A 25,306-nucleotide genomic window follows, 5' to 3' on the forward strand; every position below is an offset into this window, starting at 1 on the left:
TCCATGTTTTCATGTTGTTTACGCCAAATTCTGACCATCTGAATGTTGCAGCTGAAATGGAGACTCATCAGACCAGGCAACATTTTTACAATCTTCTATTGTCCAGTTTTGGTGAGCCTGTGTAAATTGTAGCCTCAGTTTCCTGTTCTTAGCTGACAGGAGTGGCACCCAATGTGGTCTTCTGCTGCTGTAGCCCATCTTCTTCAAAGTTCAACATGTTGTGCATTCAGTACTCTGCATTCCTTGGTTGTAATGAGTGGTTATTTGAGTTATTGATGCCTTTCTGTCATCTCCAGTCTGTCCATTCTCCTCTGACTTCTCACATCAACAAGGCATTTTTGATCCACACAACTGCTGCCTCACTGGATATTTTCTCTTTTTGTACCATTCTCTGTAAACCCTAGAGATGGTTGTGTGTGAAAATCCCAGTAGATCAGCAGTTTGTGAAATACTCAGACCAGCCCATCTGGCACCAACAACCATGCCACGTTCAAAGTTACTTCAATCCCCTTTCTTCCCCATTCTGATGCTTGGTTTGAACTTCAGCAAGTTGTCTTAGTCTACATGAACAAATGCATTGAGTTGCAGCCATGTGATTGGCTGGTTAGATATTTGTGTTAACAAGCAATTGAACAGGTGTACCTAATAAAGTGGCTGGTGAGTTTACATATATATTCACATATATGACCATGAAAAACATGAGCTATGTTTTAGAAAAAGAACCTTTTTCATGGCAGAATTTCCTTGCCAGGCCTGGGATAAAAGACAACATATTTTGTTTGAGGACTCAGCAGCAGAATAATGCATGTTTTGGATGTATTTCTGCAATGCTAATATATTGGTGTCTTGTAAATGTATAAGGGTTGGGCACTCTGGTGTGCATGACAGGAAAATAAAGAAATCAATCAATCAATCCATCAATCAATCAATCATATAAACTTGATTTGATTTAACTTTACTGAAAATAACTCATCCTATTTGATGGCATTTAATATCATTACAACCTGACTCAGTGCTGTGGCATTTGAATTCTCTTTATAATGTAATAACTGTGGCTCTACATAGGGTGTAAATGGTGGGTTTCACTTTAGGCACTGTAATTTGCATGCACTGTGCTTTAAAATGAAAGGTATATGTCTAGTTTGATCAACTTTCTACAGCTTACAGTTAAAAAAATACTCTCAATTATTAAAAGCCTGCCTGTGTGAGAACTGTACTCAGCGTGAAAAAAAAGTTGTTTCACATGCATGTTCTGCTTTTTTTCCCTTTTTTGAAAAGACCGATTGCAAAGGATGAACAGCCAGAGGCAACACGTCCCCCTCCTCCTCCTCCTCTTCCTCCTCCTCCCACCACCCCACCCCCCTCCGCCGTTCTCCTCATTCATCCATCCGCACTCCCCGTTCTTCCCCGCTGCTGGATGGTGCGTTAGGAGCGCACGCAGCGCAGGACGGCACCGGGGCTTCCCTTCTGTCCGATGGAAACGGGCTGAGGAGGCTCCAGATCCGGCTCAGATCTCCTCCAGGATTCTGCAGGAAGGACTTCGCTTCTGCTGCTGGAGGAAACACACGAGAGAGAGCGAGAGAGAGAGAGCGAGAGGGGAGAGACTGGAGGTAAAGGGGCCATTAATAACCTGTTGTTAGTGTTTTGGTTTACATTTAAAACGCGGTTACCGCAGAGGAAAAATACAAAGAGCTACATAAAAGCGACATGTAAAGCTTGCTGGACTTCATTATGGTGGTTTTTATGTTGGTTTTAAAAAGAAGAACCGAGATGATCTTGTGTGTATCATCCACTGCTCCACTGTCCTGTTTTTTTTCCCTGCCTTTGATTAATAGAAATTTTGAATTTACGCACGCATCTAACAAGAAAAACACGCCTGATTTGGAGCCCCCTCGTTTCCAAAAGCAAAGATTTCCTTTCCGGGCATGCAATCTGCTGCGGATGTAAAATAGGGTGATTTTGCTCATTTATGGGAACAAACTGCAGCGTGATATTAGACTGCAATTCAATTATGGTCGCTGGCAGCATCCTTTTAATTTAAAGGAGGAGGGCTGCGAGCGCCGCCTCAAGTCTGGACATGGAAACTGTGCAGAACACGGCTCTGAGACGCCACAGAACAGCCATCATTATTAGGGATTTACAACACACAACACACAGGCTTTTATGCCACTCATTAAGCTGTGCTTCACTGCTTTGTGCCTTCTATTTAGTCACCTGTTTCTCTGCAGCCACAGGATGTTACAGAGATGATAAACCTCCTTACATCATCTGATCCCGGTGGTTTCCAGACAGCCTGGGTTTAAAATAGGTTCAGAGTCTGAAAACAAAGCGCTCAGTGGCTTCATATTATGGGCCAGAAGTGAAATCCCAGCTGCGGGGTATGAGAGGTGAGAGGAAGGCCCCGGGGCCACAGGCCTGATGTGGAGACAGAGCTGAGTTGTTGGGCTCCTACTGGCAGCTCTCTGCAGGTCCCCAGCTGTTTGTGCATCCACCCAAAGTGTGTCCAATAGGTGATATTTGGTGCTTTGTGTGTGTGTTTGCATACAGAACCATGTCGATATCCATTTGTACTGATCCAGCTTTTAAAACTGACTCCACGGTTCACAGTTGACTGAATGAAAACACGTTAGCGAGCCGTGATTCAGCCGCTGTAATGACACTAAGGAGACCTAATGAGATGTGTTTTTAATAAATAAGGGGATAAAAATTAGGGAAACATTAAGGTGAATCATTTATGTCATTGTAAATTGAAAATTTTGGGGGCAGGGGATGTTGAACAGGCAGAAAAAAGTAACATAACAGCATCAGAGTGGGCAAATGAGAAAAACAATCCAAGGCACTCAGTCTTGGTGTGTAATTCTAATAAGTTTTAAACATGGCTGATACCAATGTGTTTTTAGATAGATAGATAGATAGATAGATAGACAGACAGATAGATAGATAGACAGACAGACAGACAGACAGACAGACAGACAGACAGACAGACAGACAGACAGACAGATAGATAGATACAAGTGTTCAGCAGCTTACATACAACATAAAATAACAAAAAGGCAGGATAGTAACATTAACATTAACTTTAAAAGTTAGTAAATACTCTGAAAGTCTTACTGTATAATGCTATACTATAAAAAATGCTTCTCATTTTAAAATCTATAGAATACTAAATGTAATTAAAATTCAATATACAGTATGTACACACTTAAGGCATAATTGATTTAAAGTGTATCGAAAGCCTTGATCAGGGACAACTCAGCCGTTAGGAAATTGTGAATCTTTGACGGTTTTCTGAGGTTTTATAGAACAAATGATTAGCTAGAGGATCCCCGGTTTGTGTCTCATCCTGGGTTCTCCCTGTGCATGTGTGGGTTTTCTCCAGGTTCTCCAGCTTCCTCCCAAAGTCCAAAAACATGCTGAGGTTTATTAATGATTCTAAATTGTTTGTAGGTGTGAATGTGAGTGTAATTGTTTGTCTCTATGTGTAGCCCTGTGATAGACTGGTGACCTGTCCAACCCCCCGTGACCCTAATGAGGATTAAGCGGTGTGTAGATAATGGATGGATGCATAGATGCTTGATTCCACCTCTATTTCATAATGTTAAATGTAATAAAATAGCAGTTTGTGTTTTTCCACACTGTAAAGCATCATAAAGCAATCCAGTTATATCAGCTTTTCTAGTTTACTAAATGTAAATATAAAAGTTGTGCTAGTTTCAAGTCAATTAAACTTCAAATGTCAATTTATTCTTACATTTTGTGACTTAGAACATGAGTTTGTTTAGCTTCTAAGAAACAGAACTAGCATAGAAACAGCAAATCCTCACATTGGAGAAGCTGTATCTGGTAAATCCACTACCGCTCAAAAGTTTGGGGTCACTTTTTTTTTTTAAAGAAAAGCAGTTTTTTTCAATAAAGATAACATTAAATGAGTCAGAAATCCAGTCTAGACATTGTTCATGTGGTAAATGACTATTCTAGCTGGAAATTTTTAATGGAATATCTTCATAGGGGTACAGAGGAACATTTCCAGCAACCATCACTCCTGTGTTCTAATGCTACATTGTGTTAGCTAATGGTGCTGAAAGACTAATTCATCATCACAAAACCATTGTGCAATTGTGTTAGCACATGAATGAAAGTGTGAGTTTTCATGGAAAACTTTTGAACGGTAGTGTATGTGGTATTTTTGTTTGATAAATGACTTTAACTAGTACTTGATAACCAAAGTTGATTGATTTTCTGTCAGTCGACTAACAGATTTTCTCTTCTTTCCCTTCTCGTTCTGCAGTATTTATTGCAGTGTCAGTTTAATGGATGCAGAGCTGCATTTTTACTTACCTTTTCTGTAACTCAGTCATGCATCCTTTGTCACTCTGTTTCCCTCATTAATATGCCACCGAAACATCAACACACACACAAACACACACAGCAGACGGTGTTTCTTTGGAGTGTCTAACCTTGACTCTAGTTATTTTCAGTGAGGCGCTGACAGTTCGATTTTTTGATTCTACCTCTAGCTTTTCTTTTACATTTTAATCCCGTCTCCTGTTGTTTTCCCCTGCAGATCCTCCATCATCCGAAGGCCTCGTGCACCTTTCCCAGAGTGCGTTGCTGGCATTGTGCTTAGCATGTACGCTCACAAGAGTGTGCAGCTCGTCTAGTCCAGAGGACCTTGCGGTGTGTGTTTGTTTGCGTGCATACTTCCGGTGCCAGAATGAGTTTGGTGGGCGCAGAGCGTCGCAGGCCCACGCCGGCCCAGACGCCCGAGGAGAGGGATGTGTGGAGGGATGGAGGAAGAGCTGGCTGGAGGGATGCGGGGAGGGAGGGCTGGAGAGAGGGAAGGGAGAGCGGCGTGGTGCAGAGCTACAGCTTCGACTCGTACCAGCTGGAGGAGGAGGAGATCAGTAAAGACGCCCCAGAGCGAGGAGTGCTGGCTTTGTCCGAGCCCGGTGAGTGAGTTCTTGTTTCGTCTCTGAGTATGTGTGTAACTGTGTGTGTGCTGTAATATTCATGAAGACGGGAACATGGAACAAATAAGGAAGAAAAGAGGCAGATGAGTCAAGAGCAGGTCATTCACCCTCGTGTCGCCCTGCGGGTCAAATTGTTAAGGTTTGATAGTTAGGAGATGAAAAGCGTTTCATATGAGAAGTAGGATTTTACAGGTCGCCAATGAAGAGAGGGTAATATTAGGGAAGTACGATCTGTCTTACTGGTTCATGTCAGAACTCTGACTGCAGCATTTTGGATCAACTGGAGGTTTGTCTGATAGTAAGGAATTACAATAGTCCAGAGTAGAAATATCAGTGTATGGACTAGTTTATCAGCCCCACTCTGGGACAGGATGTTCCTTTTAGACGAGTTAAAGGACCCGTACTGTGAGCCGGACTATTTTCCAATCATTTCCCATCACCACAGCCAGGACCATAAACAGGAGACAGCTGACACTAAGTAAACAACTTCTTTGTATGACATGTGAAACCGACACTGTGTTTGAAAGAACGACAACAACCCAGCAGGTGTTCAAATAATATGAATGAAAAGCAACATTTAAGCTAGTGGGAATGAGCGCAAACATCAGGAAACTAAGCTGCTATTTTCAGCTGGAAGGACTCAGAGTAGAAGCCTCAAGAAGGGTTTTAAAAATGGAAAATTATGCTGCAATGTTCTTGCTGTTTTAATTTCCTCACAGTAAAAAGAACATCCAAGGAAGTAATCACCACAGTGGCAGATTTATAATGATTGTTTTTATTATTATTTTTTTTTTTACATTTTGTGTGAACAATAAGTCTGGATAATTGAATGGTGTCAAGATTTGTGATGAGTGTTTACAGATGCTGGTGGAGGTGGGAGAGAACAGAAGCGGTGGCAGGAGGAGGAAAAAAGGGAAGTGTATGTAAAACACAGGAGGCGGCCTGTTAACAGAAAACTGCTGTGTTGCCTGGTTACACAGGTTGCACAAAGGCCGTGTTAATCAGATCAGGAGTGACCAAGGACGCACAGCGAGAGGCCTGGATAGGCAGAGGTCCTTTCTCTTCTTCCCGTCTCTTTGTTTGCTCCTTACGTATCTTTTGCTGCTGTTTCTATATCCTGCCCTCCCTTCTTCCCTGTAGCTGTCACTCTTCATACCAAGTGTACAGTCAACAAAACAGAGAATACAATATCCACAGAGACCGCTTTTTCCTATAAGAAAAGGCAAGATGCAGAGATGTGGAAGCTGTTCCTGCCTCAAAAACTGAATTCATCCCAGTATGTTATTACAGTCCTGGACCTGCAGTGAAACTGTGATTCTACTAAAGGCCTGGGCCTTCCTGTGCTAATGCTAATGCTAGCTATTAGTACACTTTCTTTCAAAAAGGAGCACTTTAAGAGAACTTAAGAATCTCTTCTGTGCAGTAGACAATTACGTTACCAGTAATAGTGAAAAAAGTGAAATAGTCCAAAAATGGGAAAACCTGGCAATTGAATTTCTTTTCTTATTTATTTTAAATCAAAATGGGAAAAAAAACGTAATCAATGTGTTTAAGAAGTACTTACAGGTGCTACCAATAGTGGAAAAAGATAATGGCTTCACATACAAAATCATTTTAGTTCAGGGGCCACATACAGCCCAATTTGATGACTTCAAGTGGGCCGGACCAGTAAAATCACAGCATAATAACCTATAAATAACGACAACTCTGAATGTTTCCCTTTGTTTTAGTGCAAAAAAGTGCATTCTGATAATATTCACATTCAATAAACAATCTTTTCTTTTCTTTTTTTTTACAAAACATTCCAAACAACCTGTTATTTCCTAAGAAAAATAATTGAAAAAGAATTCAGTTTCAGGGCTGCACAGTGGCTTGGTGGTTAGCACTTTCACCTTACAGCTAGAAGATCCCCAGTTTGCATCCTGGCCTTCCTGGGATCTTTCTGCTGGGAGTTTGCATGTTCTCCCCATGCATATGTGGGTTTTCACCAGGTTCTCCGGCTTCACAGTGTGTGTACAAAAGCACAAAACATTTAGCCTTAGGTATCCGGAACTGAACTATATAGTATTTTACTTTATGATCAAAACAGCTCGTCAAGGATTAGAAATTATTTAAAATTTGCAATTATTGTCTTCTGTGTAATTTTTACACTTGGCAAAGCCCTCCCATGGGGGGATTGGACCCTCTGCTGGGCTGGTTTTGGGCCGCGGGCCATATGTTTGACCCCCCTGCTATAGAGATTGTGTAGTATAACAATGTGCAAAAATGATGGAGGGGTATGTGCAATAGAGACAAAGGGATGTTTGCAATATAAGCATGTGTAAATATTGATTAATTATTGCTTGGTAGCTTACCTCCAGCTTTTGTTGGTTAGTGTGCACTATGTGTGTTTGCTTGTTGCTTGTTTTTCTTTTTTGTATGTCTTTGTTCAGTTATGGTTTTATGTTTTTTGTGATATTTTCTGCTAATGGGACTTGCGATGGAAGTCCCATTCTTGTATTTACACATAAATGTTCATTAATATGAACTGTTCCATTTTAAAAGTAAAATAAACAGAAACATATTTAGCGATTTGCAATTTTACTATCTCTACTCGTGGCATTTTTCAACTGTAGATATTTCCCCATGCTGAATGTATCTTCATTCTTGCTCATAACTCACTTCTCTGTATACCGTTTCTGAGCCACGCTTCATTTATTTTATTGATCCGGTGTGTTTTATTTTCCTCTCACTCTCTTGTTGTCTCCTCTCTGTTCTTTGCTTGCACTTCACCTGAAAATTCACAGAATGTTTGTCCCAAGAGTGAAGATTGTTTTGTTTTGTACAGAATTCGGTGCAAACAGTTGCAGCTACTTTGACATGTTGTAAAGAGTGCTGCTTTGTACGTCTTAAGAAAAGGTTTAAAGAAAAACCCACAACACATTATTAAGCCTGCGGAGAAACTAAGCATACACAGCAGGATTTTCACACAGTCCCTAAATGCATCCACAAACACTTCCATGTTGTCCGTTTCCACATTAAAATGTCAGTTACATATTTAGCTGGTGCCGCTGTGTCTTCTCAGTTAGACATTCTGTTAATGAGGTGGCTGTGATGTTTCTGCTGTCTGCGCCGTAACGACGACTCCGTATCACTGCTTATGCTGACTAGAGAGATAGCTTTATTCTTAACAAATGTGCTGCTGCTGTGAACCTAAAATGCTTCATGTCATGTGTGTCAAGGAGCTGCACAGATGTGAACCTTCCATTTGCTGTATGTTGTGTGTGCATTGCAATTGCATATGTAGAAAAGATAGTGTTGTGCATTAGTGAAGGTGAGGTTGTCATCCATCACCAGATGAACCAGAATAAGTTTTTAACCCTCATGTCATCCTGTTGCGGCTCAAATTGACCCGTTTTAAACTTTGAAAATGTAGAAAAAAAATATTTTGACAGTGTAACATTTTCAACATTTTTGGGAAATTTTTGAAAGTTTTTTTAGTGGAAAAAACGAAATGTTAAACAAAATGTTTCTTAAGAACATCCACAAAAAAATCAACCAAAATCCAGCGAATTTCACTGGATTTTGGTTGATTTTTATGTGAATGTTCTTAAAGATATTCTTAGAAGTTTTACTGATATATATGTAATCACTTTAGATATTTTTAGGATTTTTTTTGGAAGATTTTTACTAATTTTTTGAAAATATTTACAAGAGTTTTCTTGCTAAATGTGGGCAACTTTTTAAAATAAGACTTTTAAGTGAATTTTTTGGGAATTTTCTTCCTGAAGGTTTTGTAAATTTTTAGAAATTGGGGGAATTTTTTTGCTGAATTTTTGGATTTTTTTTTCAGACAAGGAAGCAATATTTTTAGTGCCTGTAAATGGAGACAATAGGAGGGTTAATCACTGCTACCTTAGCAATAAAGTGGTAACTCGGTAAGATACAACAGCGAGAAGTAATTTATTCTCTTCAGTCTGCTGCAAAATCTAAATGCTCAGAAATCATTTGAAGCTGTTAATAGTGGGCTTACAGGATTATAAAGGGATTATAAAGTGTTATATAAAGTAACTGCTCATCACGCTTTTCCTGTGAAACCGAGTCAGCCGCGAAACACAACAGTCCAGGTCTTCATTTGAAACTGCCTGGACAGCTAGTACATAATCAGCAATTCCTCCGATCAATTTTTTACCAACACAAGAGGAACGAAATCTTCCACCGCATCAGCTGCTCCGTCAGTGCTGCCGCCGCTTCATCCATCCCGATTAGCTTTACTGCCTCTGCTTCAGTCCTAATTTAGATGTTTCAAAGTCACCTGCATCCCTGCTGTCTGACCCTTATTCCATACTGCTTTAATTCCCTAACCCTTCACTCCCTCTTTACCGCTCAGACTTTGAGGAACCAATCCCTGACGACCGTTACCATGGCATCTACTTTGCAATGCTAATGGCTGGAGTGGGTTTCCTGCTTCCATACAACAGTTTCATCACTGAAGTGGACTACCTGCACCACAAGTTTAAAGGTATAAATATGCATGAGTGTGAAGAAACCCATGCATTACATCCAATCCAATCCAACTTTATTTATACAGCACTTTAAACAACCACAGATTGAAACAAAGTACTCAGAAGTCATGCTTTCATGCGTCTTTCAGGGACATCCATAGTGTTTGACATGAGTCTTACGTACATCTTGGTGGCTCTCTTGGCTGTCATCCTCAACAATGTGTTGGTGGAGAGACTCAGCATGCACACCAGGATCACTGTAGGTAAGTGAAAGGGGAACAAGATAGAGAACTGTCATTGAAAAAAAATCAAAATGTTCTCCAAGAAAACTTCTCTTAATTTAATAATGACCCTTTGAATTTAATTTCCCTTGGGATTAATAATATCTATCTATCTATCTATCTATCTATCTATCTATCTGTCTATCTGTCTATCTGTCTATCTGTCTATCTATCTATCTATCTATCTATCTATCTATCTATCTATCTATCTGTCTATCTGTCTATCTGTCTATCTGTCTATCTATCTATCTATCTATCTATCTATCTATCTATCTATCTATCTATCTATCTATCTATCTATCTATCTATCTATCTATCTATCTATCTATCTATCTATCTATCTATCTATCTATCTATCTATCTGTCTATTTATGGGAACCTCAAGGCTCATCAGAGCAGAATACACAGAGCAAAAATGGAAAGGTGTTATTCAGAGAAAGAGGAAAATATATATACTTTACAATCCTGTGGTGTTTTTTTTCTTCATAAACTGTTTTAAACAAACTTTGCCAAAGACTGTGAATTCACAAGAGGCTGTCTTTCAAGGGTCTGGGTATGTTTTTCCTTTTCCTTCTTGCATATTCCTCGGTTTAAAAAACACTTTTAGAGTGAACTCACTACTCACTATGCTCGGTAAATAAACCGTTCAGATATACTAAACATGTGCATTCAGGCCCATTTGAAATAAGTTTGAGCTACTGGAGATGCTGGATAGATTTAAATGTGGCCCAAATTATTAATTCACAAGCTGTTTTTTTTTTTTTTTAAAGCTCCTGCATGTTTTTGCTGTGATATTGGAGATTAATTTAGAAATATTAAAGCTCTTCAGCCTATCCAATATAAAAAAAAATCTTTGAGGAAAAAAAACCCTCTTTAAAAATGTATGTCCCCGAGGAGTAGTTTGATATCTCCACACATACATCATGCATTTAAGAGCGAGGTTTCACCACAGTACTCTCTGCAGCTTAAAATAGCTCCGCTTGCATCCTTGAGGACGTGTCTTTTGAAGTGTGTTGTCTGTGCGAGAGCTCGTCTCTGGAGTTAACAAACTTGGAGTCGTGTTTCTCACGTTGGTCCTGTCAAATATGTGTGGAGTCATGCAGTCAGAACACAACCTGGACCAGTGACGTCTCCGTCTGTCACTTTCCCTGCAGGTTACATCTTAGCTTTGGGGCCGCTGGTCTTCGTCAGCGTGTTTGACGTCTGGCTGGAGAAGTTCACCACCAGGCAGGCTTATATCATCAACCTGGTGTCGGTGGGAGTGGTTGCCTTCGGATGCACAGGTAATACTAATAATGATCTTTTTAAAGCGTCTCCCGATTAGTCAGTTGAACCTCGTAGCATTTCAGTATCACTCGCAAGATCACAATGTACTTTGAGTTGTGTGAAGTGATTTAGGGAAGACTTTTTCTGTATTTCAGCACCAGTATTGATCCAAAAACATCATTGCACAAAAGCTGTTTGCTGCCATGAACCACAAAACACCCTTCTCATTTATTTTGCTCAACAACTAACTAGGTTGAAGGCAGGGAATGTAACAGATCTCATTAATGAGACTCGCCAGCGTCAACTTAACCCAGTATTCAACTTAGCTGAAGTTTAGGCTGTTGCTTCCAGCTGTTTGTAGGAGTGTTTTCTTTGAGCAGCAGGATCCATACGAGCATCTCCAGTGTTGAGTGTGTTCATTTTTCAAGATAGAAGACAAACTATTTCTCTCCAATTAAGCCATTTTTTTTTTCTAATATCAGTGTCTCAAAAGGACGTTTTCTTTTTGGAACAGCCTTCAAGAAAAGGATAAAGTCTGATATGAACAGAACATTTTTTTACAGTGTGGTGAAATGTGATTGGTTGCAGAACACAAACACAATTCAAATATTGAAATGTGTTTGGTTAAAGGTGGGGATAAACCGTGGTTTAGACTTAGTTCTCCCTATGGTTGGTGCACATATATGTCCACATCTCTTGACACATGATCCATCCAATCTCCAAGAACCGCACCCTGTAAAAAGAACCTTCTAGCATCCTCTTCCAGCTCTCTACCTGTCAGTGTAGTCCTTTGTTAGCTGTGATGTGATGCAGCTACTGGCAGTATCTCATAGGGAGATTATTATGGTTTCCACCCTTAAACAACTTTGAGTTAGCAGTTTCAGTGCAATTAATTGTTACCCTATAAGGAAATAGGAGTATACTGTGAAGCAAAGCCTGTTTAACAAATATAACAGATGATGAAGGAGTAATGCTCCATATCCAATGTCTGAAAATCACTTAGCCGTTTCAGTAAAAATGGTTTGAAAAAGCCACTGTATAATCCCATTTCAGCACCAAACAGCAGACAGACAAAGCTTGCAACTAGCTGGTGAGCACAGTGGAGCATTCAGCAGTTAAATAGTCAGAGATTTCTCTCTTTTTTTGTGCAAACAAAAACAACTACACAGAGAATTATGTTTATCATGTGGCTAATGAATGCTAACTAAATATGTGTCAGAGCTGTCAGGACAAACAGCCCTAGTAGCGGCTTCAGTTCTCGGCTGCTGCTAATGACTTCAGTACAGCGGTTCATCTGTGTTATGGAGTGTGAAAACGGAGCTTTCAGCTGCTGTAGTAACAGTTTAATTAGCGTTGGTCTGGAGGTCAGAGCATCGCCTCTCGAGTGGCGTGTGAAGTTCAGGAAATAGCACCTCTATATAAATTGTGTTGTTACCCTGTTGACTGAATGTCTCTGTTTGCTCTGATAACCACCTCCTCCTCCTCCTCCATCCCCAGTGCAGCAGTCCAGTTTCTATGGTTACATGGGGATGCTGCCCAAGAGGTACACACAGGGGGTGATGACTGGAGAGAGTAAGTGCACTCAGAAAGACAAAGAATTGTGCACACACAGCCCTGTCTATGCTGCCATTCTTATCTTCATCGCCCTTCATCTTGTGCATTTTCCTCCTCCATCTGTCCACCAACCTCCTCAGGTACAGCTGGAGTGATTATCTCCTTGTCTCGCATCTTCACCAAGCTGCTGATCACTGACGACAAGAAAAACACACTCATCTTCTTCCTCGTCTCCATTAGCATGGAAATGCTGTGTTTCCTGCTTCACCTGCTGGTCCGCCGCTCCCGATTTGTCCGTTATTACACCAGCAGCGCCCAGGGCAAAGGCCCCGGCAAATGTCATGACCCAAGGGACAACGGGACCGGGTACAAGGTTCACCACGACGTCACTGCAGAGGAAGTAAGATTTGTAAGTTTGTGGATAGTTTCCTAATTTTATTGTATATGTGTGTGTGTGTGTGTGTGTGGGTAAGTGTGTGGGTAAGTGTTGTGTCTGTTGACAGTGAACAAAATTAATGTTTTTTTTAACCCTCCTGTTGTGTTCATTTATGGGCACCAAAAAAATATTGTTGCCTTGTCTGAAAAAAATCCCCAAAAAATCAGCAAAAAAATTCCCCAAATTTCTAAAAATTTGCAAAACCTTCAGGAAGAAAATTAAAATAATTTCTTAAATGTTTCCCTTAAAAGTTTTATTTAAAAAAATAAATAAATAAATAAATCCCCCAAATTTGGCAAGAAAATTCTTGTAAATATTTTCAAAAAAATGAGTAAAAATCTTACAAAAAAATCCTAAAAATATCTAAAGTGATTACATACATATCAGTAAAACTTCTATTTTCTTTAAGAACATTCACATAAAAATCAACCAAAATCCAGCGAAATTCGCTGGATTTTGGTTGATTTTTATGTGAATGTTCTTAAGAAACATTTTTAACATTTCCTTTTTTTCCACCAAAAAATGTTCAAAGATTTCCCAAAAATGTTGAAAATGTGGACATCAGAAATTTCACTGTGAAACTTTAGAACTGGTCAATTTTGACCCACACAAGGGTTAACCATGCTAGCAGACTTGATCAGTCGCTACTTGGGTCCAAGCTGAACTATCTTGAGAACTACAGATTTTTGTCCAAACATGTGATCCTAGTGACTTTGGTGCCACCATCAGGTCAAAAGGTCCGTTTTTCTAGCACTCATAAGACTCTTTGTCTTGATGACACATACGTGCTATGACATGCACATCACATAAACATAAATTGCCTGTTTCTTACAGTGCTTAGTAAATAAGATGTTTGGGGTCAATGTGTAATTGAGGGACTTTTGAAGTCCATTGGATAGATCTTGCATACATTTTTATTAAAAGTTAAAAAAAATGTTTCTGTGTTCATTATGATCATGTCTTTACACATTCCATAATTATTTATTATGGAAACAATCATTAATAAAAATTTGACTGGATAATCACTAAAATGTCAACTAAACAACCATCTTAATTTAATAACAACCACCTTCTAATTAGCTAAACAATAATAAAATGAGCTTTTTCAAAAATTGTTTTGATCGTGTTCTTTTTATTAAGTTGAGATAATCATGACAGATATTTCTTTTTTGGCACTATATCAAATTTTAGATGGAAAATAACAAATTCTATCTGTGTCCAAGAAATCACTTTCAACTAAGTTACCCATTACAAAAACACCTCTCAAGGCTTTCTGAGTTATTTAATATAAAGCAGTGTGTGAGTCAAGTGTGGATTTATGGCATGTCAACAAATTTACTACAATATCTTTATAAATAACTTTCAATTTCAATTTTACTCAATTGTTTTTCGAATATTTTAGAGGAATCTTTCTGTAAAAATGCCATGTGGTGTTTCGTTTTAGGCGGCCATGTTGATTTTAGGCCTGAAAACAGCAAAAATGTCAACTATGATACAAAAAGTCCTGCAATTCTATATTGACCCTTTTATGTAGTATGAGAACCAAGGCACCTGTCACAGATAGACTCATTTTACTGAATGTAGGCTGTAGATATGAGCCTGCCATAGGCTGCTCCTGAATTATCCTTTTGAGGATTTTGAAGCTGCATCCTTCACTTATACATATACAACCAAGCCAGAACATTTTCCCCCTAAAGCAAAATGATACATAGGTGCAGTCTTGGCAGAGCAGGGCAAAGAGGAGTCCAGGGAGCTGGGAGACGAGGCAGGAGATCTGGGAACAGAAGCTGGAACATCTGTGGAATGCATAAGCTGTGTGTTGGTTCTGGAAAAGGCAGAGGATACAGCAGAGTGTTAGAAAAGCAGCCTGATGATCCTGATGAAGTGCAGCTGCTGAAGCTCAGCTCAGACTGCAGCCCACCTGTTTCCACTCCTGCAATCACACACACAGACACAGGAAGAGGGAGAGAAACTGACTGCAGGCAGAAGCTGAGGGCATGACAGCAGCAGCAAAAAGGACAAGCTAACGCTGAGCTTCTTTTGAAACAGGAACACAAGGAGCATTTGCCTTTTCAGTGATTTATTCAACACAAACACTTGTTGTGGGTGTTTTGCATGATTTCCTGTTAGTCTGTGACATCAGCTTGCTGAAATTTTGGGCACTTATCCTGCAAAATTGCTGCAATTGCGAGATGTTTGAAGGGTTGCATGCATGGAGTGCCTGTTTCATATCCAAACCACATTATTTCAATGGGATTTGAATCTGGGCTTTGACTTGGCTTTTCCATAACTCATACCTTGGTGGATTTTCTGTGTGCTTAAGATCAGTATCCTGTTGAAAGATCCTCTTTAGGCTCAACTTCAACGTTCGGAAAGATGACTTCAAATTATCCAATAGCAAGCTTTAAAATGATGCAGAATTAATTATTGAATCAATGAATCAATGTAAAAATGCCATTTGGTTTTTGTTTATAGGCGGCCATGTTGATTTTAGGTCTCAAAACAGCAAAAATTTCAACTATGATACAAAAAGTCCCGCAATTATATTAATCAGTAAATGTCCCGAATCTCAATTAACCACTCCCCATCAAGGAAACTATTAAGTACCTCGCTTTAATATTTTGCAATTTGTGATTTAGTAGTTTCAGTAGTTTCAGTATTTTCTTAAGTTGATTTTCCCGTTAAATTTAGAGATACAGCCAACAGATTTTTTTTTTTTAAATTAAACTTTCCTGTAAATGTTTCATTCATTAAACCCCTCATGAACAGTTAATGCACAGTGAGGTAATCAGCAGCTTCATTTCCTTGTAGATTTTTGTGAGAACTGCATGCGGTTGTGTTTCTTTTCTGTGTGAGTGTGCACACATGCGCTGTGAGGGCTGGGTGTGTTTTTAAAAACCAGAATAATTTATTTAAGCTTTTTGGCTGCTGCTTAGGAAAAAAAATGTTTGAGAAAAAGAGCAGAGGATTTTGGGTGGGGTTATTAGATTTAAGTATGCAGGGATGGAGACTAGTGTGGGGGATTTACATAAAAGTTGGAGACAGAGGGAGGTGGAGGCCTAGAAAATGCGAGTCATGACGCTAAGAGGCAAAGAGGGGAAAGAACATTTTAAAAAATGAGAGAAAGAAAAGGAAATTGAGGAGGGAGGACATAAGAGCAGGAGACCAGTCATGACAATGAGAGAAGGAAAATGACAGAAAAATTACAGAGGAGGAGGTAAATCCAATTTGTAGTTGTGCTTGAAACAGCTCTTTGTAGCCAGAAGACATGGAACTAATATTCCTCATCACATTGTGTGTGTTTGTGTGTGTCTGTGTGTGTGTGTCTATGTGTGTGTTCAAAGCTTTCAAAGGAGGATACAGCACCTCAGGCTGTCATCTTTAAATGTGTGCATGTTTGCATTTGTACGCCACTACACACAAGACAAGTGTATGATCGACGTTCCCTGGTGTTTCACCGTAGTGTGCGTTGTGTTCTGTGTCTGGGGGCTTTCTCTGGCAGCTCTTTGTTCTGGTTGCCGAGGGAAACGAAGGCAGCGCTCTATATTATGGGGATAATCAAGAATAGTGGTGCCTTCTGGCCCACAAGTCCTTCTAATCAGCTAATGGATCTGCGTGTGCGTGTGCGTGTGCGTGTGCGTGTGCGTGTGCGTGTGTGTGTGTGTGTGTGTGTGTGTGTGTGTGTGTGTGTGTGTGTGTGTGTGTGTGTGTGTGTGTGTGTGTGTGTGTGTGTGTGTGTGTGTGTGCATGTGTGTGTGTGTGTGTGTGGCTCCTCGGCTAGCTTGCAGTCCACCCTGCAGTCTCCCTGACATCATCGCATCAATCTGCTGCCGCTCACAACCATCGTCTCTAATAACCGCTGACATTAAAAGATGATGTCATGTATCCAGGAAGCCATTATTAATTTAAAAAAAAAACCAAAAACAGTGAAGATAAAGGTCAAACCACTGCAACTGAATGTATTTATTTACTGTGCGATGGCTACCTCTAGTGTTTTCCTATTGAACTGTTAATGTCTTTAAAAATTGACATTGAAAATTTTGGAAGTGAGCAACAAAATCATGTTTTTTTTTACACCTAATACACTACCAGTCAAAAGTTTGGACACACCTTCCCATTCAGTGGTTTTTATGTAATTATTTTGTACATTGTAGATTAATATTGAAGATGTCACAACTATTTTCTTTTTTATATTTAACCTTTATTGATGCAGGTAATCTCATTGAGATATGGAGTCTCATTCCAAGAGAGACGTGTCCTCAAATAACATAAAGGAAGATGTTATGCTATAAAGGAATACATATGGAATTATGCTGTAAACAAAAAAGTGTTAATCTTCAGTATTAATCTACAATATACCGCTGAATGAGAGGGTGTGTCCAAACTTTTGACTGGTAGTGCATATTGATAATTAATACAGTTCAATACAGTTTTCAACTATAGGGGAATTGAACTCATCAGATGCTCTCTAATGTATTTGTTCTATTTAAAAGATTAACGTCTTTCTGTGTGTGTCTCTTCAGGGAAACGGTGGGACAGGAACGTCCACCACAGAAGAAGGCATTGAGGACTTTGTCGGTGGTACCTATGTGCGATTTGACGCCCCAAAAGCCAAAATAAGGAAAAGCTGGCCTGGTGTCCGCGGTACTCTCTTTTATAATCTTGTCTACTTACTGCTCAGTTACCCTCTGACTCGAACAGATGGGTTTGAAATGTAAATGCATCCCCTGGTGGGGAGGGTAGAGAGTACTCTTACTGATCTGACCAGTGAATCTTTAGATGTGTAAACACCGTCCTGTGTGTGTGTTTGTTTTCTCTAACCAGACATGATCCTGCATCGTTACGTGGTGTCCCGTGTGATCTGGGCCTACATGCTGTCTATAGCCGTGACCTACAGCATCACTCTGTGTCTGTTCCCTGGCCTGGAGTCTGAGATACGAAACCCCACCTTAGGGGAATGGCTCCCGATCCTCATCATGGCCACCTTCAACATGTCAGACTTTGTCGGCAAGGTTAGCTGCAAGCTTTTGAAACTGTCGAGTACGAACAAAACCAAAGATGTGAATGCATTATGTGTGTATTATGAGTGAAAACAGCATACAGTCATGGAAACAATTATTAGACCACCCTTGTTTTCTTCAATTTCTTGTTCATTTTAATGCCTGGTACCACTAAAGGCGCATTTGTTTGGACAAATGTAACGATAACAACAAAAATAGCTCATGATAACAGAGAGAAGAAAAGAACAGAGTGGAATAAAAAGATTATTCTTTAACATTTTGCTTATTTGTAATGTTCCCCAAGCTGTAGAAATGCTGCGCAACAGGTTTTAATATTCAGAAGGACACATATCAGCAGTTTAGTTTCAACTTCAATGTTAAGTTTTGCCCTTGATTTTTACAAAACTGAAAGCTCGCCTTACTGAAACACCCCCTCCGTCTCCTCAGATCCTGGCTGCGCTGCCGTACGACTGGTCCGGAGGTCGCCTGCTCTTCTTCTCCTGCCTGAGGGTGATCTTCATCCCTCTGTTTGTCATGTGTGTGTACCCGGCCAGAGCCCCCACGCTGTCCCACCCCGCCTGGCCATGCCTCTTCTCCCTCCTCATGGGAGTCACCAATGGATATTTCGGCTCCGTGCCGATGATTCAGGCTGCTGGTAAAGTGCCGCCTGAACAGAGGGAGTTGGCAGGTGGGTTTTCCACCTTATGGTAGCTAACTGTATGCAGGGATGGGTGGTTCATTAGCTTTAAAGCAAAGCATTTTTTAAAATTTACAGTTTTACAACTTTGCAATTTGCACTTAATGTCTTCTCTATAGTTTTTACACTTTACAAAGTCGTCCTGTGGGCCGGATTGGACCCTCTGGCGGCCGCTTTTGGCCCACGGGCCATATGTTTGACAGCCCTGCTGTACAGAGAATAATGTACAGCTTGAATCTTAACTTCACTGTCTTTGAATTTCAACATGAAAATTAAAAATTTTGAAAAATGTCACAAAAGTAAAAGTCCTGTTATGTCCTCCAATAACACTCAAGGGTTGAAATTTTGAATTGAAGTATTTCAATGAGTGCCCTTTAAAGGGTTAAAAAAGTTCCCAAAGTTATTAATCTAACCCAAAAATACTAGAGCTCTTAATGTTAGCTTGAGAGAATTCAACACTTTGGAACAGTAAAACATTCCAACATGAGCTGTGAAACATAAGTTTTGGTGTGTTTTTCTTTCATTAGAATATCCAGACGTAGCGTTTGACGTTTTCTACTATTTCACCTGACCATTTATCGTTGGCAGTCCACCATCCTGTCTGCAGGCAGAATACCAAGCTGCTTCTCTCCTCAGTCTATCAGCTGTGCAGTAGCCACCGCTCTGTCTGTCTCTCTGCAGGGAATACTATGACAGTCTCCTACATGACGGGCTTGATGGTTGGCTCCGCTGTGGCGTATGCAGCTTACAGCTTCACCGCTCCAGCAACAGGAAGCAGCTTCTCTACACTCAACATACGCACACCTGCCAACGCTACAGGGTACTGAACGTCTGCATAAATTAAAAAACAGATGCACAGAATGGACCTAGTACATAATGCAGCACGACCAGCCATTTACACTTGCAGGACTCGACAAAAAACGGAAGCAAAAACTGACATTTAGTGTTAAAACTCAGATTTATCCACCCTGTCATTGTCCAGCTTGGCGATCCGGTGACTTTCAAACGTCTGCTGTGATGAGATTCCCCGAAGGAGCAGAACAGGAGCTGTGCATCTGCCAGTGGGCCGACATAAGGCCTCCGAGTGCCGCACGGTGAAATTACTGTCTGCATATGTGCGAACAGATCGTCTGACATTTGTACAGTGTAAAGTCAAGTGATATTTTTCCTGCAGGGAGGGAACAGCTTCTGGTTTCAAAGGAGACCTTGTGTCTTAGGTCACATATGTTACATTTCATGATTCCTCAGAACTCTTGCTATTCAGGGTATAGAGGCGGGTTTAGAATGAATTCTCAGATAAAGAGATCAAGAGTTCCATTTATTTTATTTGGGCACCGTCACCAAATTTCTCTGAATGCAGGACTTGATGCTAAAAGACCTTCAGTTACTTTCCCATCAAAAATGGAAGTTGTAATCTTCTGTAATGTGCCATATTTATGAGTCTGATGGAATATATGGTATGTAAAGGATTCAAAAAGTTTGGAAATGACATCCAAAGACACTCTTCTGACCCATTATAGGACATGTTAGCCATTAATTAGGGTTGGATCGAGGTGGCAGCAGGGTTTCCAGCTCATCTTTGGGTATAATGGGCTGTTCCCAGGCCAGATGAGATATGTAATCCATCCAGCGAGTTCTGGGTTTCCTCAAAGTTGGACGTGCCCAGAAAACCTTCCCATTCAACGTCCTTATCAGATGGTGAACCGCCTCATCTGGCTCATTTTGGAATTCTGGACATGGGGACAAAATTTTCCAAATGACCAAAGCCTTGATCCTTTTTAACCTTTTGATGGGCAGTGTGGGTCAGGAGATACCTATTTTCCATTGGATTTGGGTCACTTTTGAGCCCTGTTGCGCATCAAAGGGTTAAGGGTCAACCATAGACTTTACCTGGTCGTAGCAAGTTTTATATAATACCAGCTGGTGGTTGATTGGAAACATTTCTGCTTCACAGCTCAAGAGTGGGCAAAAAAATGTGTTTTACGATACGAGGAAAGAGAGTGAATTCGAATTTTAGCATCTAACAGGATAACTGAACAGTGAACAATATCACATGGAATTAGCACTTAGAAAAGCCACTTTTTTTTGTTGTTTTACTTTTCAGTCATTTAAAATACTGTACAAATGTCATCCCATCATATCATAACTGTTCCTTAATTGGTTTCCCTTGTTAAAATTGTTCAATCGATTAGAAGTCTAAGGTGTAAGTGTGAAAACAAGGACAGAAGAGGCAGGTTTCTGTCTGTTCCATGAGTTTTACATCACTTCTTCCACCCTATGATGGCTAAAAAAAAATGTTAGTATGAATTTCCCAGAGGAGGTGGAGTAATAATGGCTGTGTCTTGCTGTAGGTTTTTTTCTGAAATGGTTCGTGTCTCCTCTGTGTCCTTCTGAACAGTGTCTGTGTTTAACGTCTATGTAACAATGCAGGATGTGAGGGAGAAAAACATTTTAGTGCCAAAACGTCTGCCTGTAATGATAAAGTGTTATTGGCTGGAAAAAAAAGAGTGAATGTAAAGTTGTAAATATACAGAATGAAATGCACTCAAAGCAGTAAAGAGCTTTTATTTTCACTAATGCAAAGCCTCTAGAAAATATCAGAATCATATCTTTTGTAGCTGTATTTAGACAAACTGATCGGTTTTATTTATTTCAGCGGCGTCCACAGGTTCTTAGTTCCTCCGTGTTGGATTTTTCAGTGGTAAGAGGAGAGTTCACGGTTTATACATTATGAACAAAAACAAGCCTCAGCGTAGAACCCATGCAGTGCTCTGTATAATGCAAGCGGCTGCCTGAATCGAGCCTGATGTTGGCATGGTTTGAAGAATGGTCTGGTGCCATTAGGGAGCTGACCTCATTACTGTATGTATGTCCCGCTGAGCTGAGGGCACCACATTTCCTGAGGCCTCCCAGCGAGCTGCTCGGCTTGAAGGTGTTTTTAGTTATTTTTGATCAAATGTGTCATTAAAGAACACGGAAAGTCTATTTCCTTCTACTTCTTACTCTCCGGTAAAAGCTGCGGCCATTTTGAGAGGAGGAAGGACTCTCCAAAGAAAGCATTTTTAAGAAGACTTTATGTTAAATTCATACCTCTTGACGTGCTGGAAGATTCACTTTCTTGCTGAGAGTTAGACAGAAATACCAATCTCTTGTTTGTGTAACTATGAAACTAGCAGTCAGTCAGCTTTGTATAGAGAGAGAAAACAGCTAGCCAATTCCCAGTTTTACTTTTAGCTGAGCCCAATCCCACATCAAACCTTTTACTCACTGTGGGCTCATTTTTCACGGCGGTATAAAGTCCTCCACCCACATGGAATCAGCACAGCCATAGATAGAGGGAGTCCAAATGTCCTTCGTGCAGTATGACACTATTATAATGCCATAAATAATAGAAAAAGACAGGATGAAGTAGATTTTCTTAGACTAAATGTTTTACAAAACTTAAAACAGAAAATGGAATCAACATTTACAACATTTCTTCACTTGCTCACAGATGTTATCAATGCTAGAAAAAAGGAGGCTCACCATGCTATTTTAAAACCTCTTCAAACAAGGCTTTTCACACTACTTTGCACATCAATTCTAGAAAGATTTTTTTGTTTGACCGCACTGAATGCATCTTCCAACAACTTTTTGAGAGCGTTTTCCTTTGTATACCTTTTTTGAACCATGTTGTGTTTCTTAAATGCTTCAGAAGAAGTCAGCTGGACTTCTTCTTTGGTTCTTGAAGACATTTCATTTTTTATCCATGAGGCTTCCTCATTTCTACGTGACTGATGGGGAGTCCCATCTGTTCCCCAGAATCACATGGCTAATGGCCCGTTAAAGACTGCCTGGGTTAGGGTTAGGAAAGGGATGACTGTGTGTTGGTACAGATGGTAATACTATGTTATACACCAATCAGCCACAACATTATGACCACTGACAGGTGAAGTGAATAACATTGATTATTGGTACTATGTGGTGTTCTGCTGGAAAACCTTGGATTCTGGCATCTGTGTTGGTGAGACTTAGACACCAAAATAAACCTTGTCCCAGAACAAACACACTCATTCATGCAGATGGAAATCCTAAATGTCACGGACCTAATCCACCACATTGCAATAACATCAAACAATCAGGAACACATTGAGGAACATGACAATCGCCCAAGATGTTGATTTGACCTCCAAACTTCCTAGACCCCATTCTGATCAATCATCAACAAGATGCAGTGGAATAAGTTTGATTCCCAGAGAAACCACTGCACAACCCAGAGCACCCAAAGGATCCTCTGCCAACGTCCTGTCCCCATAGGACACCCTGAGAGGTCTTCTGGTCCATGCCCAGTGGTTCAGAGCATTTTTGACGACTTAAGGGGGACCAACACTATATTAGGCAGGCGGTCATAATGTTACACCTGATTGGTGTAAGTACCTGAAATGTGGTGTCTACGATCAGTCAGTTTGAACTGAGAAAGTCCATTTGTCTTTAGTCTCACTTTGCCAGCCCATAGTGCGTAGTGTAGCGCTCTAACTGCACTACAATATTATTCTGCTATAGGGGAAGAAAAGTCTCTACCAATCAAAGTCATTGTGGGCGGGGTTAAGTGGAGGATGCAGCTTAAGGTGTTCACTCAAAAAAGCCAAATCTGGAATTGTGATGGAACATTTACATGCAGGGAAACCAGCATAGTGATTAATCTTTTTCAGTGCTGCAACTTGTTGTTGTTTCCTGAGGTCAACAAAACTGTAATCCAATGGTAGCATAAGACAGCAGAATGCCGACTGACATTATCAGCCAATGACAGGCTTATATCCGCAGACTGCATTCAGTAAGTCGGACTCAGTTCTCTTTGACTGAAGTACTTGCCATGACCCGGCTGACTAAGAATCTAAACAGATACATGCCGCATTTTTGAAAAAACAGATTACGTGTTCCATTGTCCTCTCAGTCTCTTTTGTTGTTGAATTTTTCTCATGTGACTGTTAGTCACAGATGAGTCAGTCATGGCTTTTTTTGTCGTGGGCAGATTTTTTATTTTTTTTTAACACATTCAGGTGCAAATGGTTTATTTTTGGTGATTTAAAAAAAAAAAAAGAGACGTAGAATAAAAATAATTTTAAAGAAATGTGACAACTTTGAGCTTGAATTTGGTTCATTTTTCTGTCTTAAACCTGCCACATGTATTTTCAAGGACTGTCATGAAGTTGAAAATCTGACGGTCTGCTCTTGGTTTTGATAAATGGTGTCATTTTCTTGCTTTTTTAAAAGGTTTTGGGGCTCAGAGGCTTAGGCTAACTGTTTTCAGTCTTTGTGCAAAGCTAACTTGATCCCATTTCCAGTTTCATGTTTACCGCACACGTCTATCCTTCTACAAGAAAGTGAATAAATGTTGAAAATAAGTCATTCACTGTTGCAACTAATGATACCTCTGAAAAAAATAGAGCAGCAATGGAGAAGAGCTGCTCATCGAGTGTAATTTTCTTGAAAACATAGTTATCTGTCAGTGGAATAACCTGTTAAATGTTGAACTGCGCAGTGGAGAAAATGAATTATGACCACAATCACTTTATCACTAACCTTATTAATAATCTGCTGTAAGAACAACTGTATTCACACCCATTCATCATTTCATAGACATAGTTTTGGCTGAAGCGGACACATTTTCAAAGTGAGTTATGATGACGGAGATCAGCAGGAATTACAGACTGAAGGTGGCTGATTGCTTTGACAAAGACAGAGCCTAAAAGAGAAAAATGTCAAGAAAACACAAAGTAAGAGGCAGAATTCATTTTTGGTGGTAATTAGAGTAGGTTGTGCAGCAGAAACTAAACGTACTTATAAGTTTTTTCTGCCTCTGATGGAAGATGGAAAGTGACTGTAGAGTGGAATGATGTTCACATCTACATGGAAACACAATGACATGTAAAAAACCACTCTGAGGTTGTGATATCTGCCAGCCTGCCGTGTGACTTTCACTTTGTGTTTTTAAATGCTGTGATAACGCTCATTTTTCTCACCACTAACAGCAAAGAATTTCTCCATTTTGTACTATTTTAGACTGAACATGTGACTGCATACTGTGAAATGTTACATACAGATACTGTGTAAATACTGTAAAAAAAAAACAACAAAAAAATCACTGTAATATATTTTACAGATGACATTTGTTGGAAAAAAAAGAATAGTTTAAGAGCTTTACGGATCGTTACGAAGGACCAAATGAAGAATTTGGTGCAGTGAACTAAATTTAATCTTATTGCTGGTGACATAATTACATGAAGTTTGGGTGTTTAATCATGTTTTCATGCAAACCTGTTTAGCTTATTTTCCTGTTTCCTTCCTGGTTTCAGAATCTGATAGGGTCAATCAGGGCTGGATGCAAATTTCCGCTCTAAATATTTAATTACTTACACTTTTTATACTAATATTAACTGAATATTAACTAACATCATCCTCTAAAATGTAAAGTTCTGAGAGAAAAAGGGAAAAAATGTCAAGTTACAATAACTGAAACTGCATTTATTAGATTTTCTTTTCTTTTTTTTCTTTCTTTTTTTGTCAAAAAACCTGGATTTCACTAAACAGTGTGTTTGGACCCAACATCAGCAACACTCAATAAAACAGTTGTTTACA

General features: G+C 39.8%; 1 protein-coding gene across 2 annotated transcripts; it reads left to right on the forward strand.

The window, feature by feature from the left end:
- The first annotated feature begins 1,378 nt into the window (after positions 1-1,378).
- Positions 1,379-25,306, forward strand: slc29a4a (solute carrier family 29 member 4a). Of its 2 annotated transcripts, none has more exons than XM_023273037.3 (11): positions 1,379-1,610; positions 4,565-4,949; positions 9,340-9,471; positions 9,604-9,717; positions 10,890-11,018; positions 12,499-12,573; positions 12,696-12,955; positions 17,515-17,635; positions 17,816-18,003; positions 18,439-18,679; positions 19,370-25,306. In XM_023273037.3, the coding sequence occupies exons 2-11, from the start codon at positions 4,715-4,717 to the stop codon at positions 19,513-19,515; spliced, it is 1,641 nt and encodes a 546-aa protein (XP_023128805.2). In that variant the 5' UTR covers positions 1,379-1,610; positions 4,565-4,714; the 3' UTR covers positions 19,516-25,306. The 2 variants fall into 2 exon arrangements, with proteins under 2 accessions (XP_023128805.2, XP_023128804.2); XM_023273036.3 differs by having other exon boundaries at positions 1,380-1,610; positions 12,696-12,964.

The sequence above is a fragment of the Amphiprion ocellaris genome, chromosome 19, assembly GCF_022539595.1.
Source record: "Amphiprion ocellaris isolate individual 3 ecotype Okinawa chromosome 19, ASM2253959v1, whole genome shotgun sequence".
Taxonomy (NCBI): domain Eukaryota; kingdom Metazoa; phylum Chordata; class Actinopteri; family Pomacentridae; genus Amphiprion; species Amphiprion ocellaris.

What these genes read in the sequence shown, in the direction of transcription:
- slc29a4a (XM_023273036.3), top strand. Translation starts at nt 4,715, where the DNA reads ATGAGTTTGGTGGGCGCAGAGCGTCGCAGGCCCACGCCGGCCCAGACG. An exon ending in GCACACCAGGATCACTGTAG is followed by an intron (nt 9,718 to 10,889) that starts GTAAGTGAAAGG and finishes CTTTCCCTGCAG; the next exon opens with GTTACATCTTAGCTTTGGGG. An exon ending in TGAACAGAGGGAGTTGGCAG is followed by an intron (nt 18,680 to 19,369) that starts GTGGGTTTTCCA and finishes GTCTCTCTGCAG; the next exon opens with GGAATACTATGACAGTCTCC.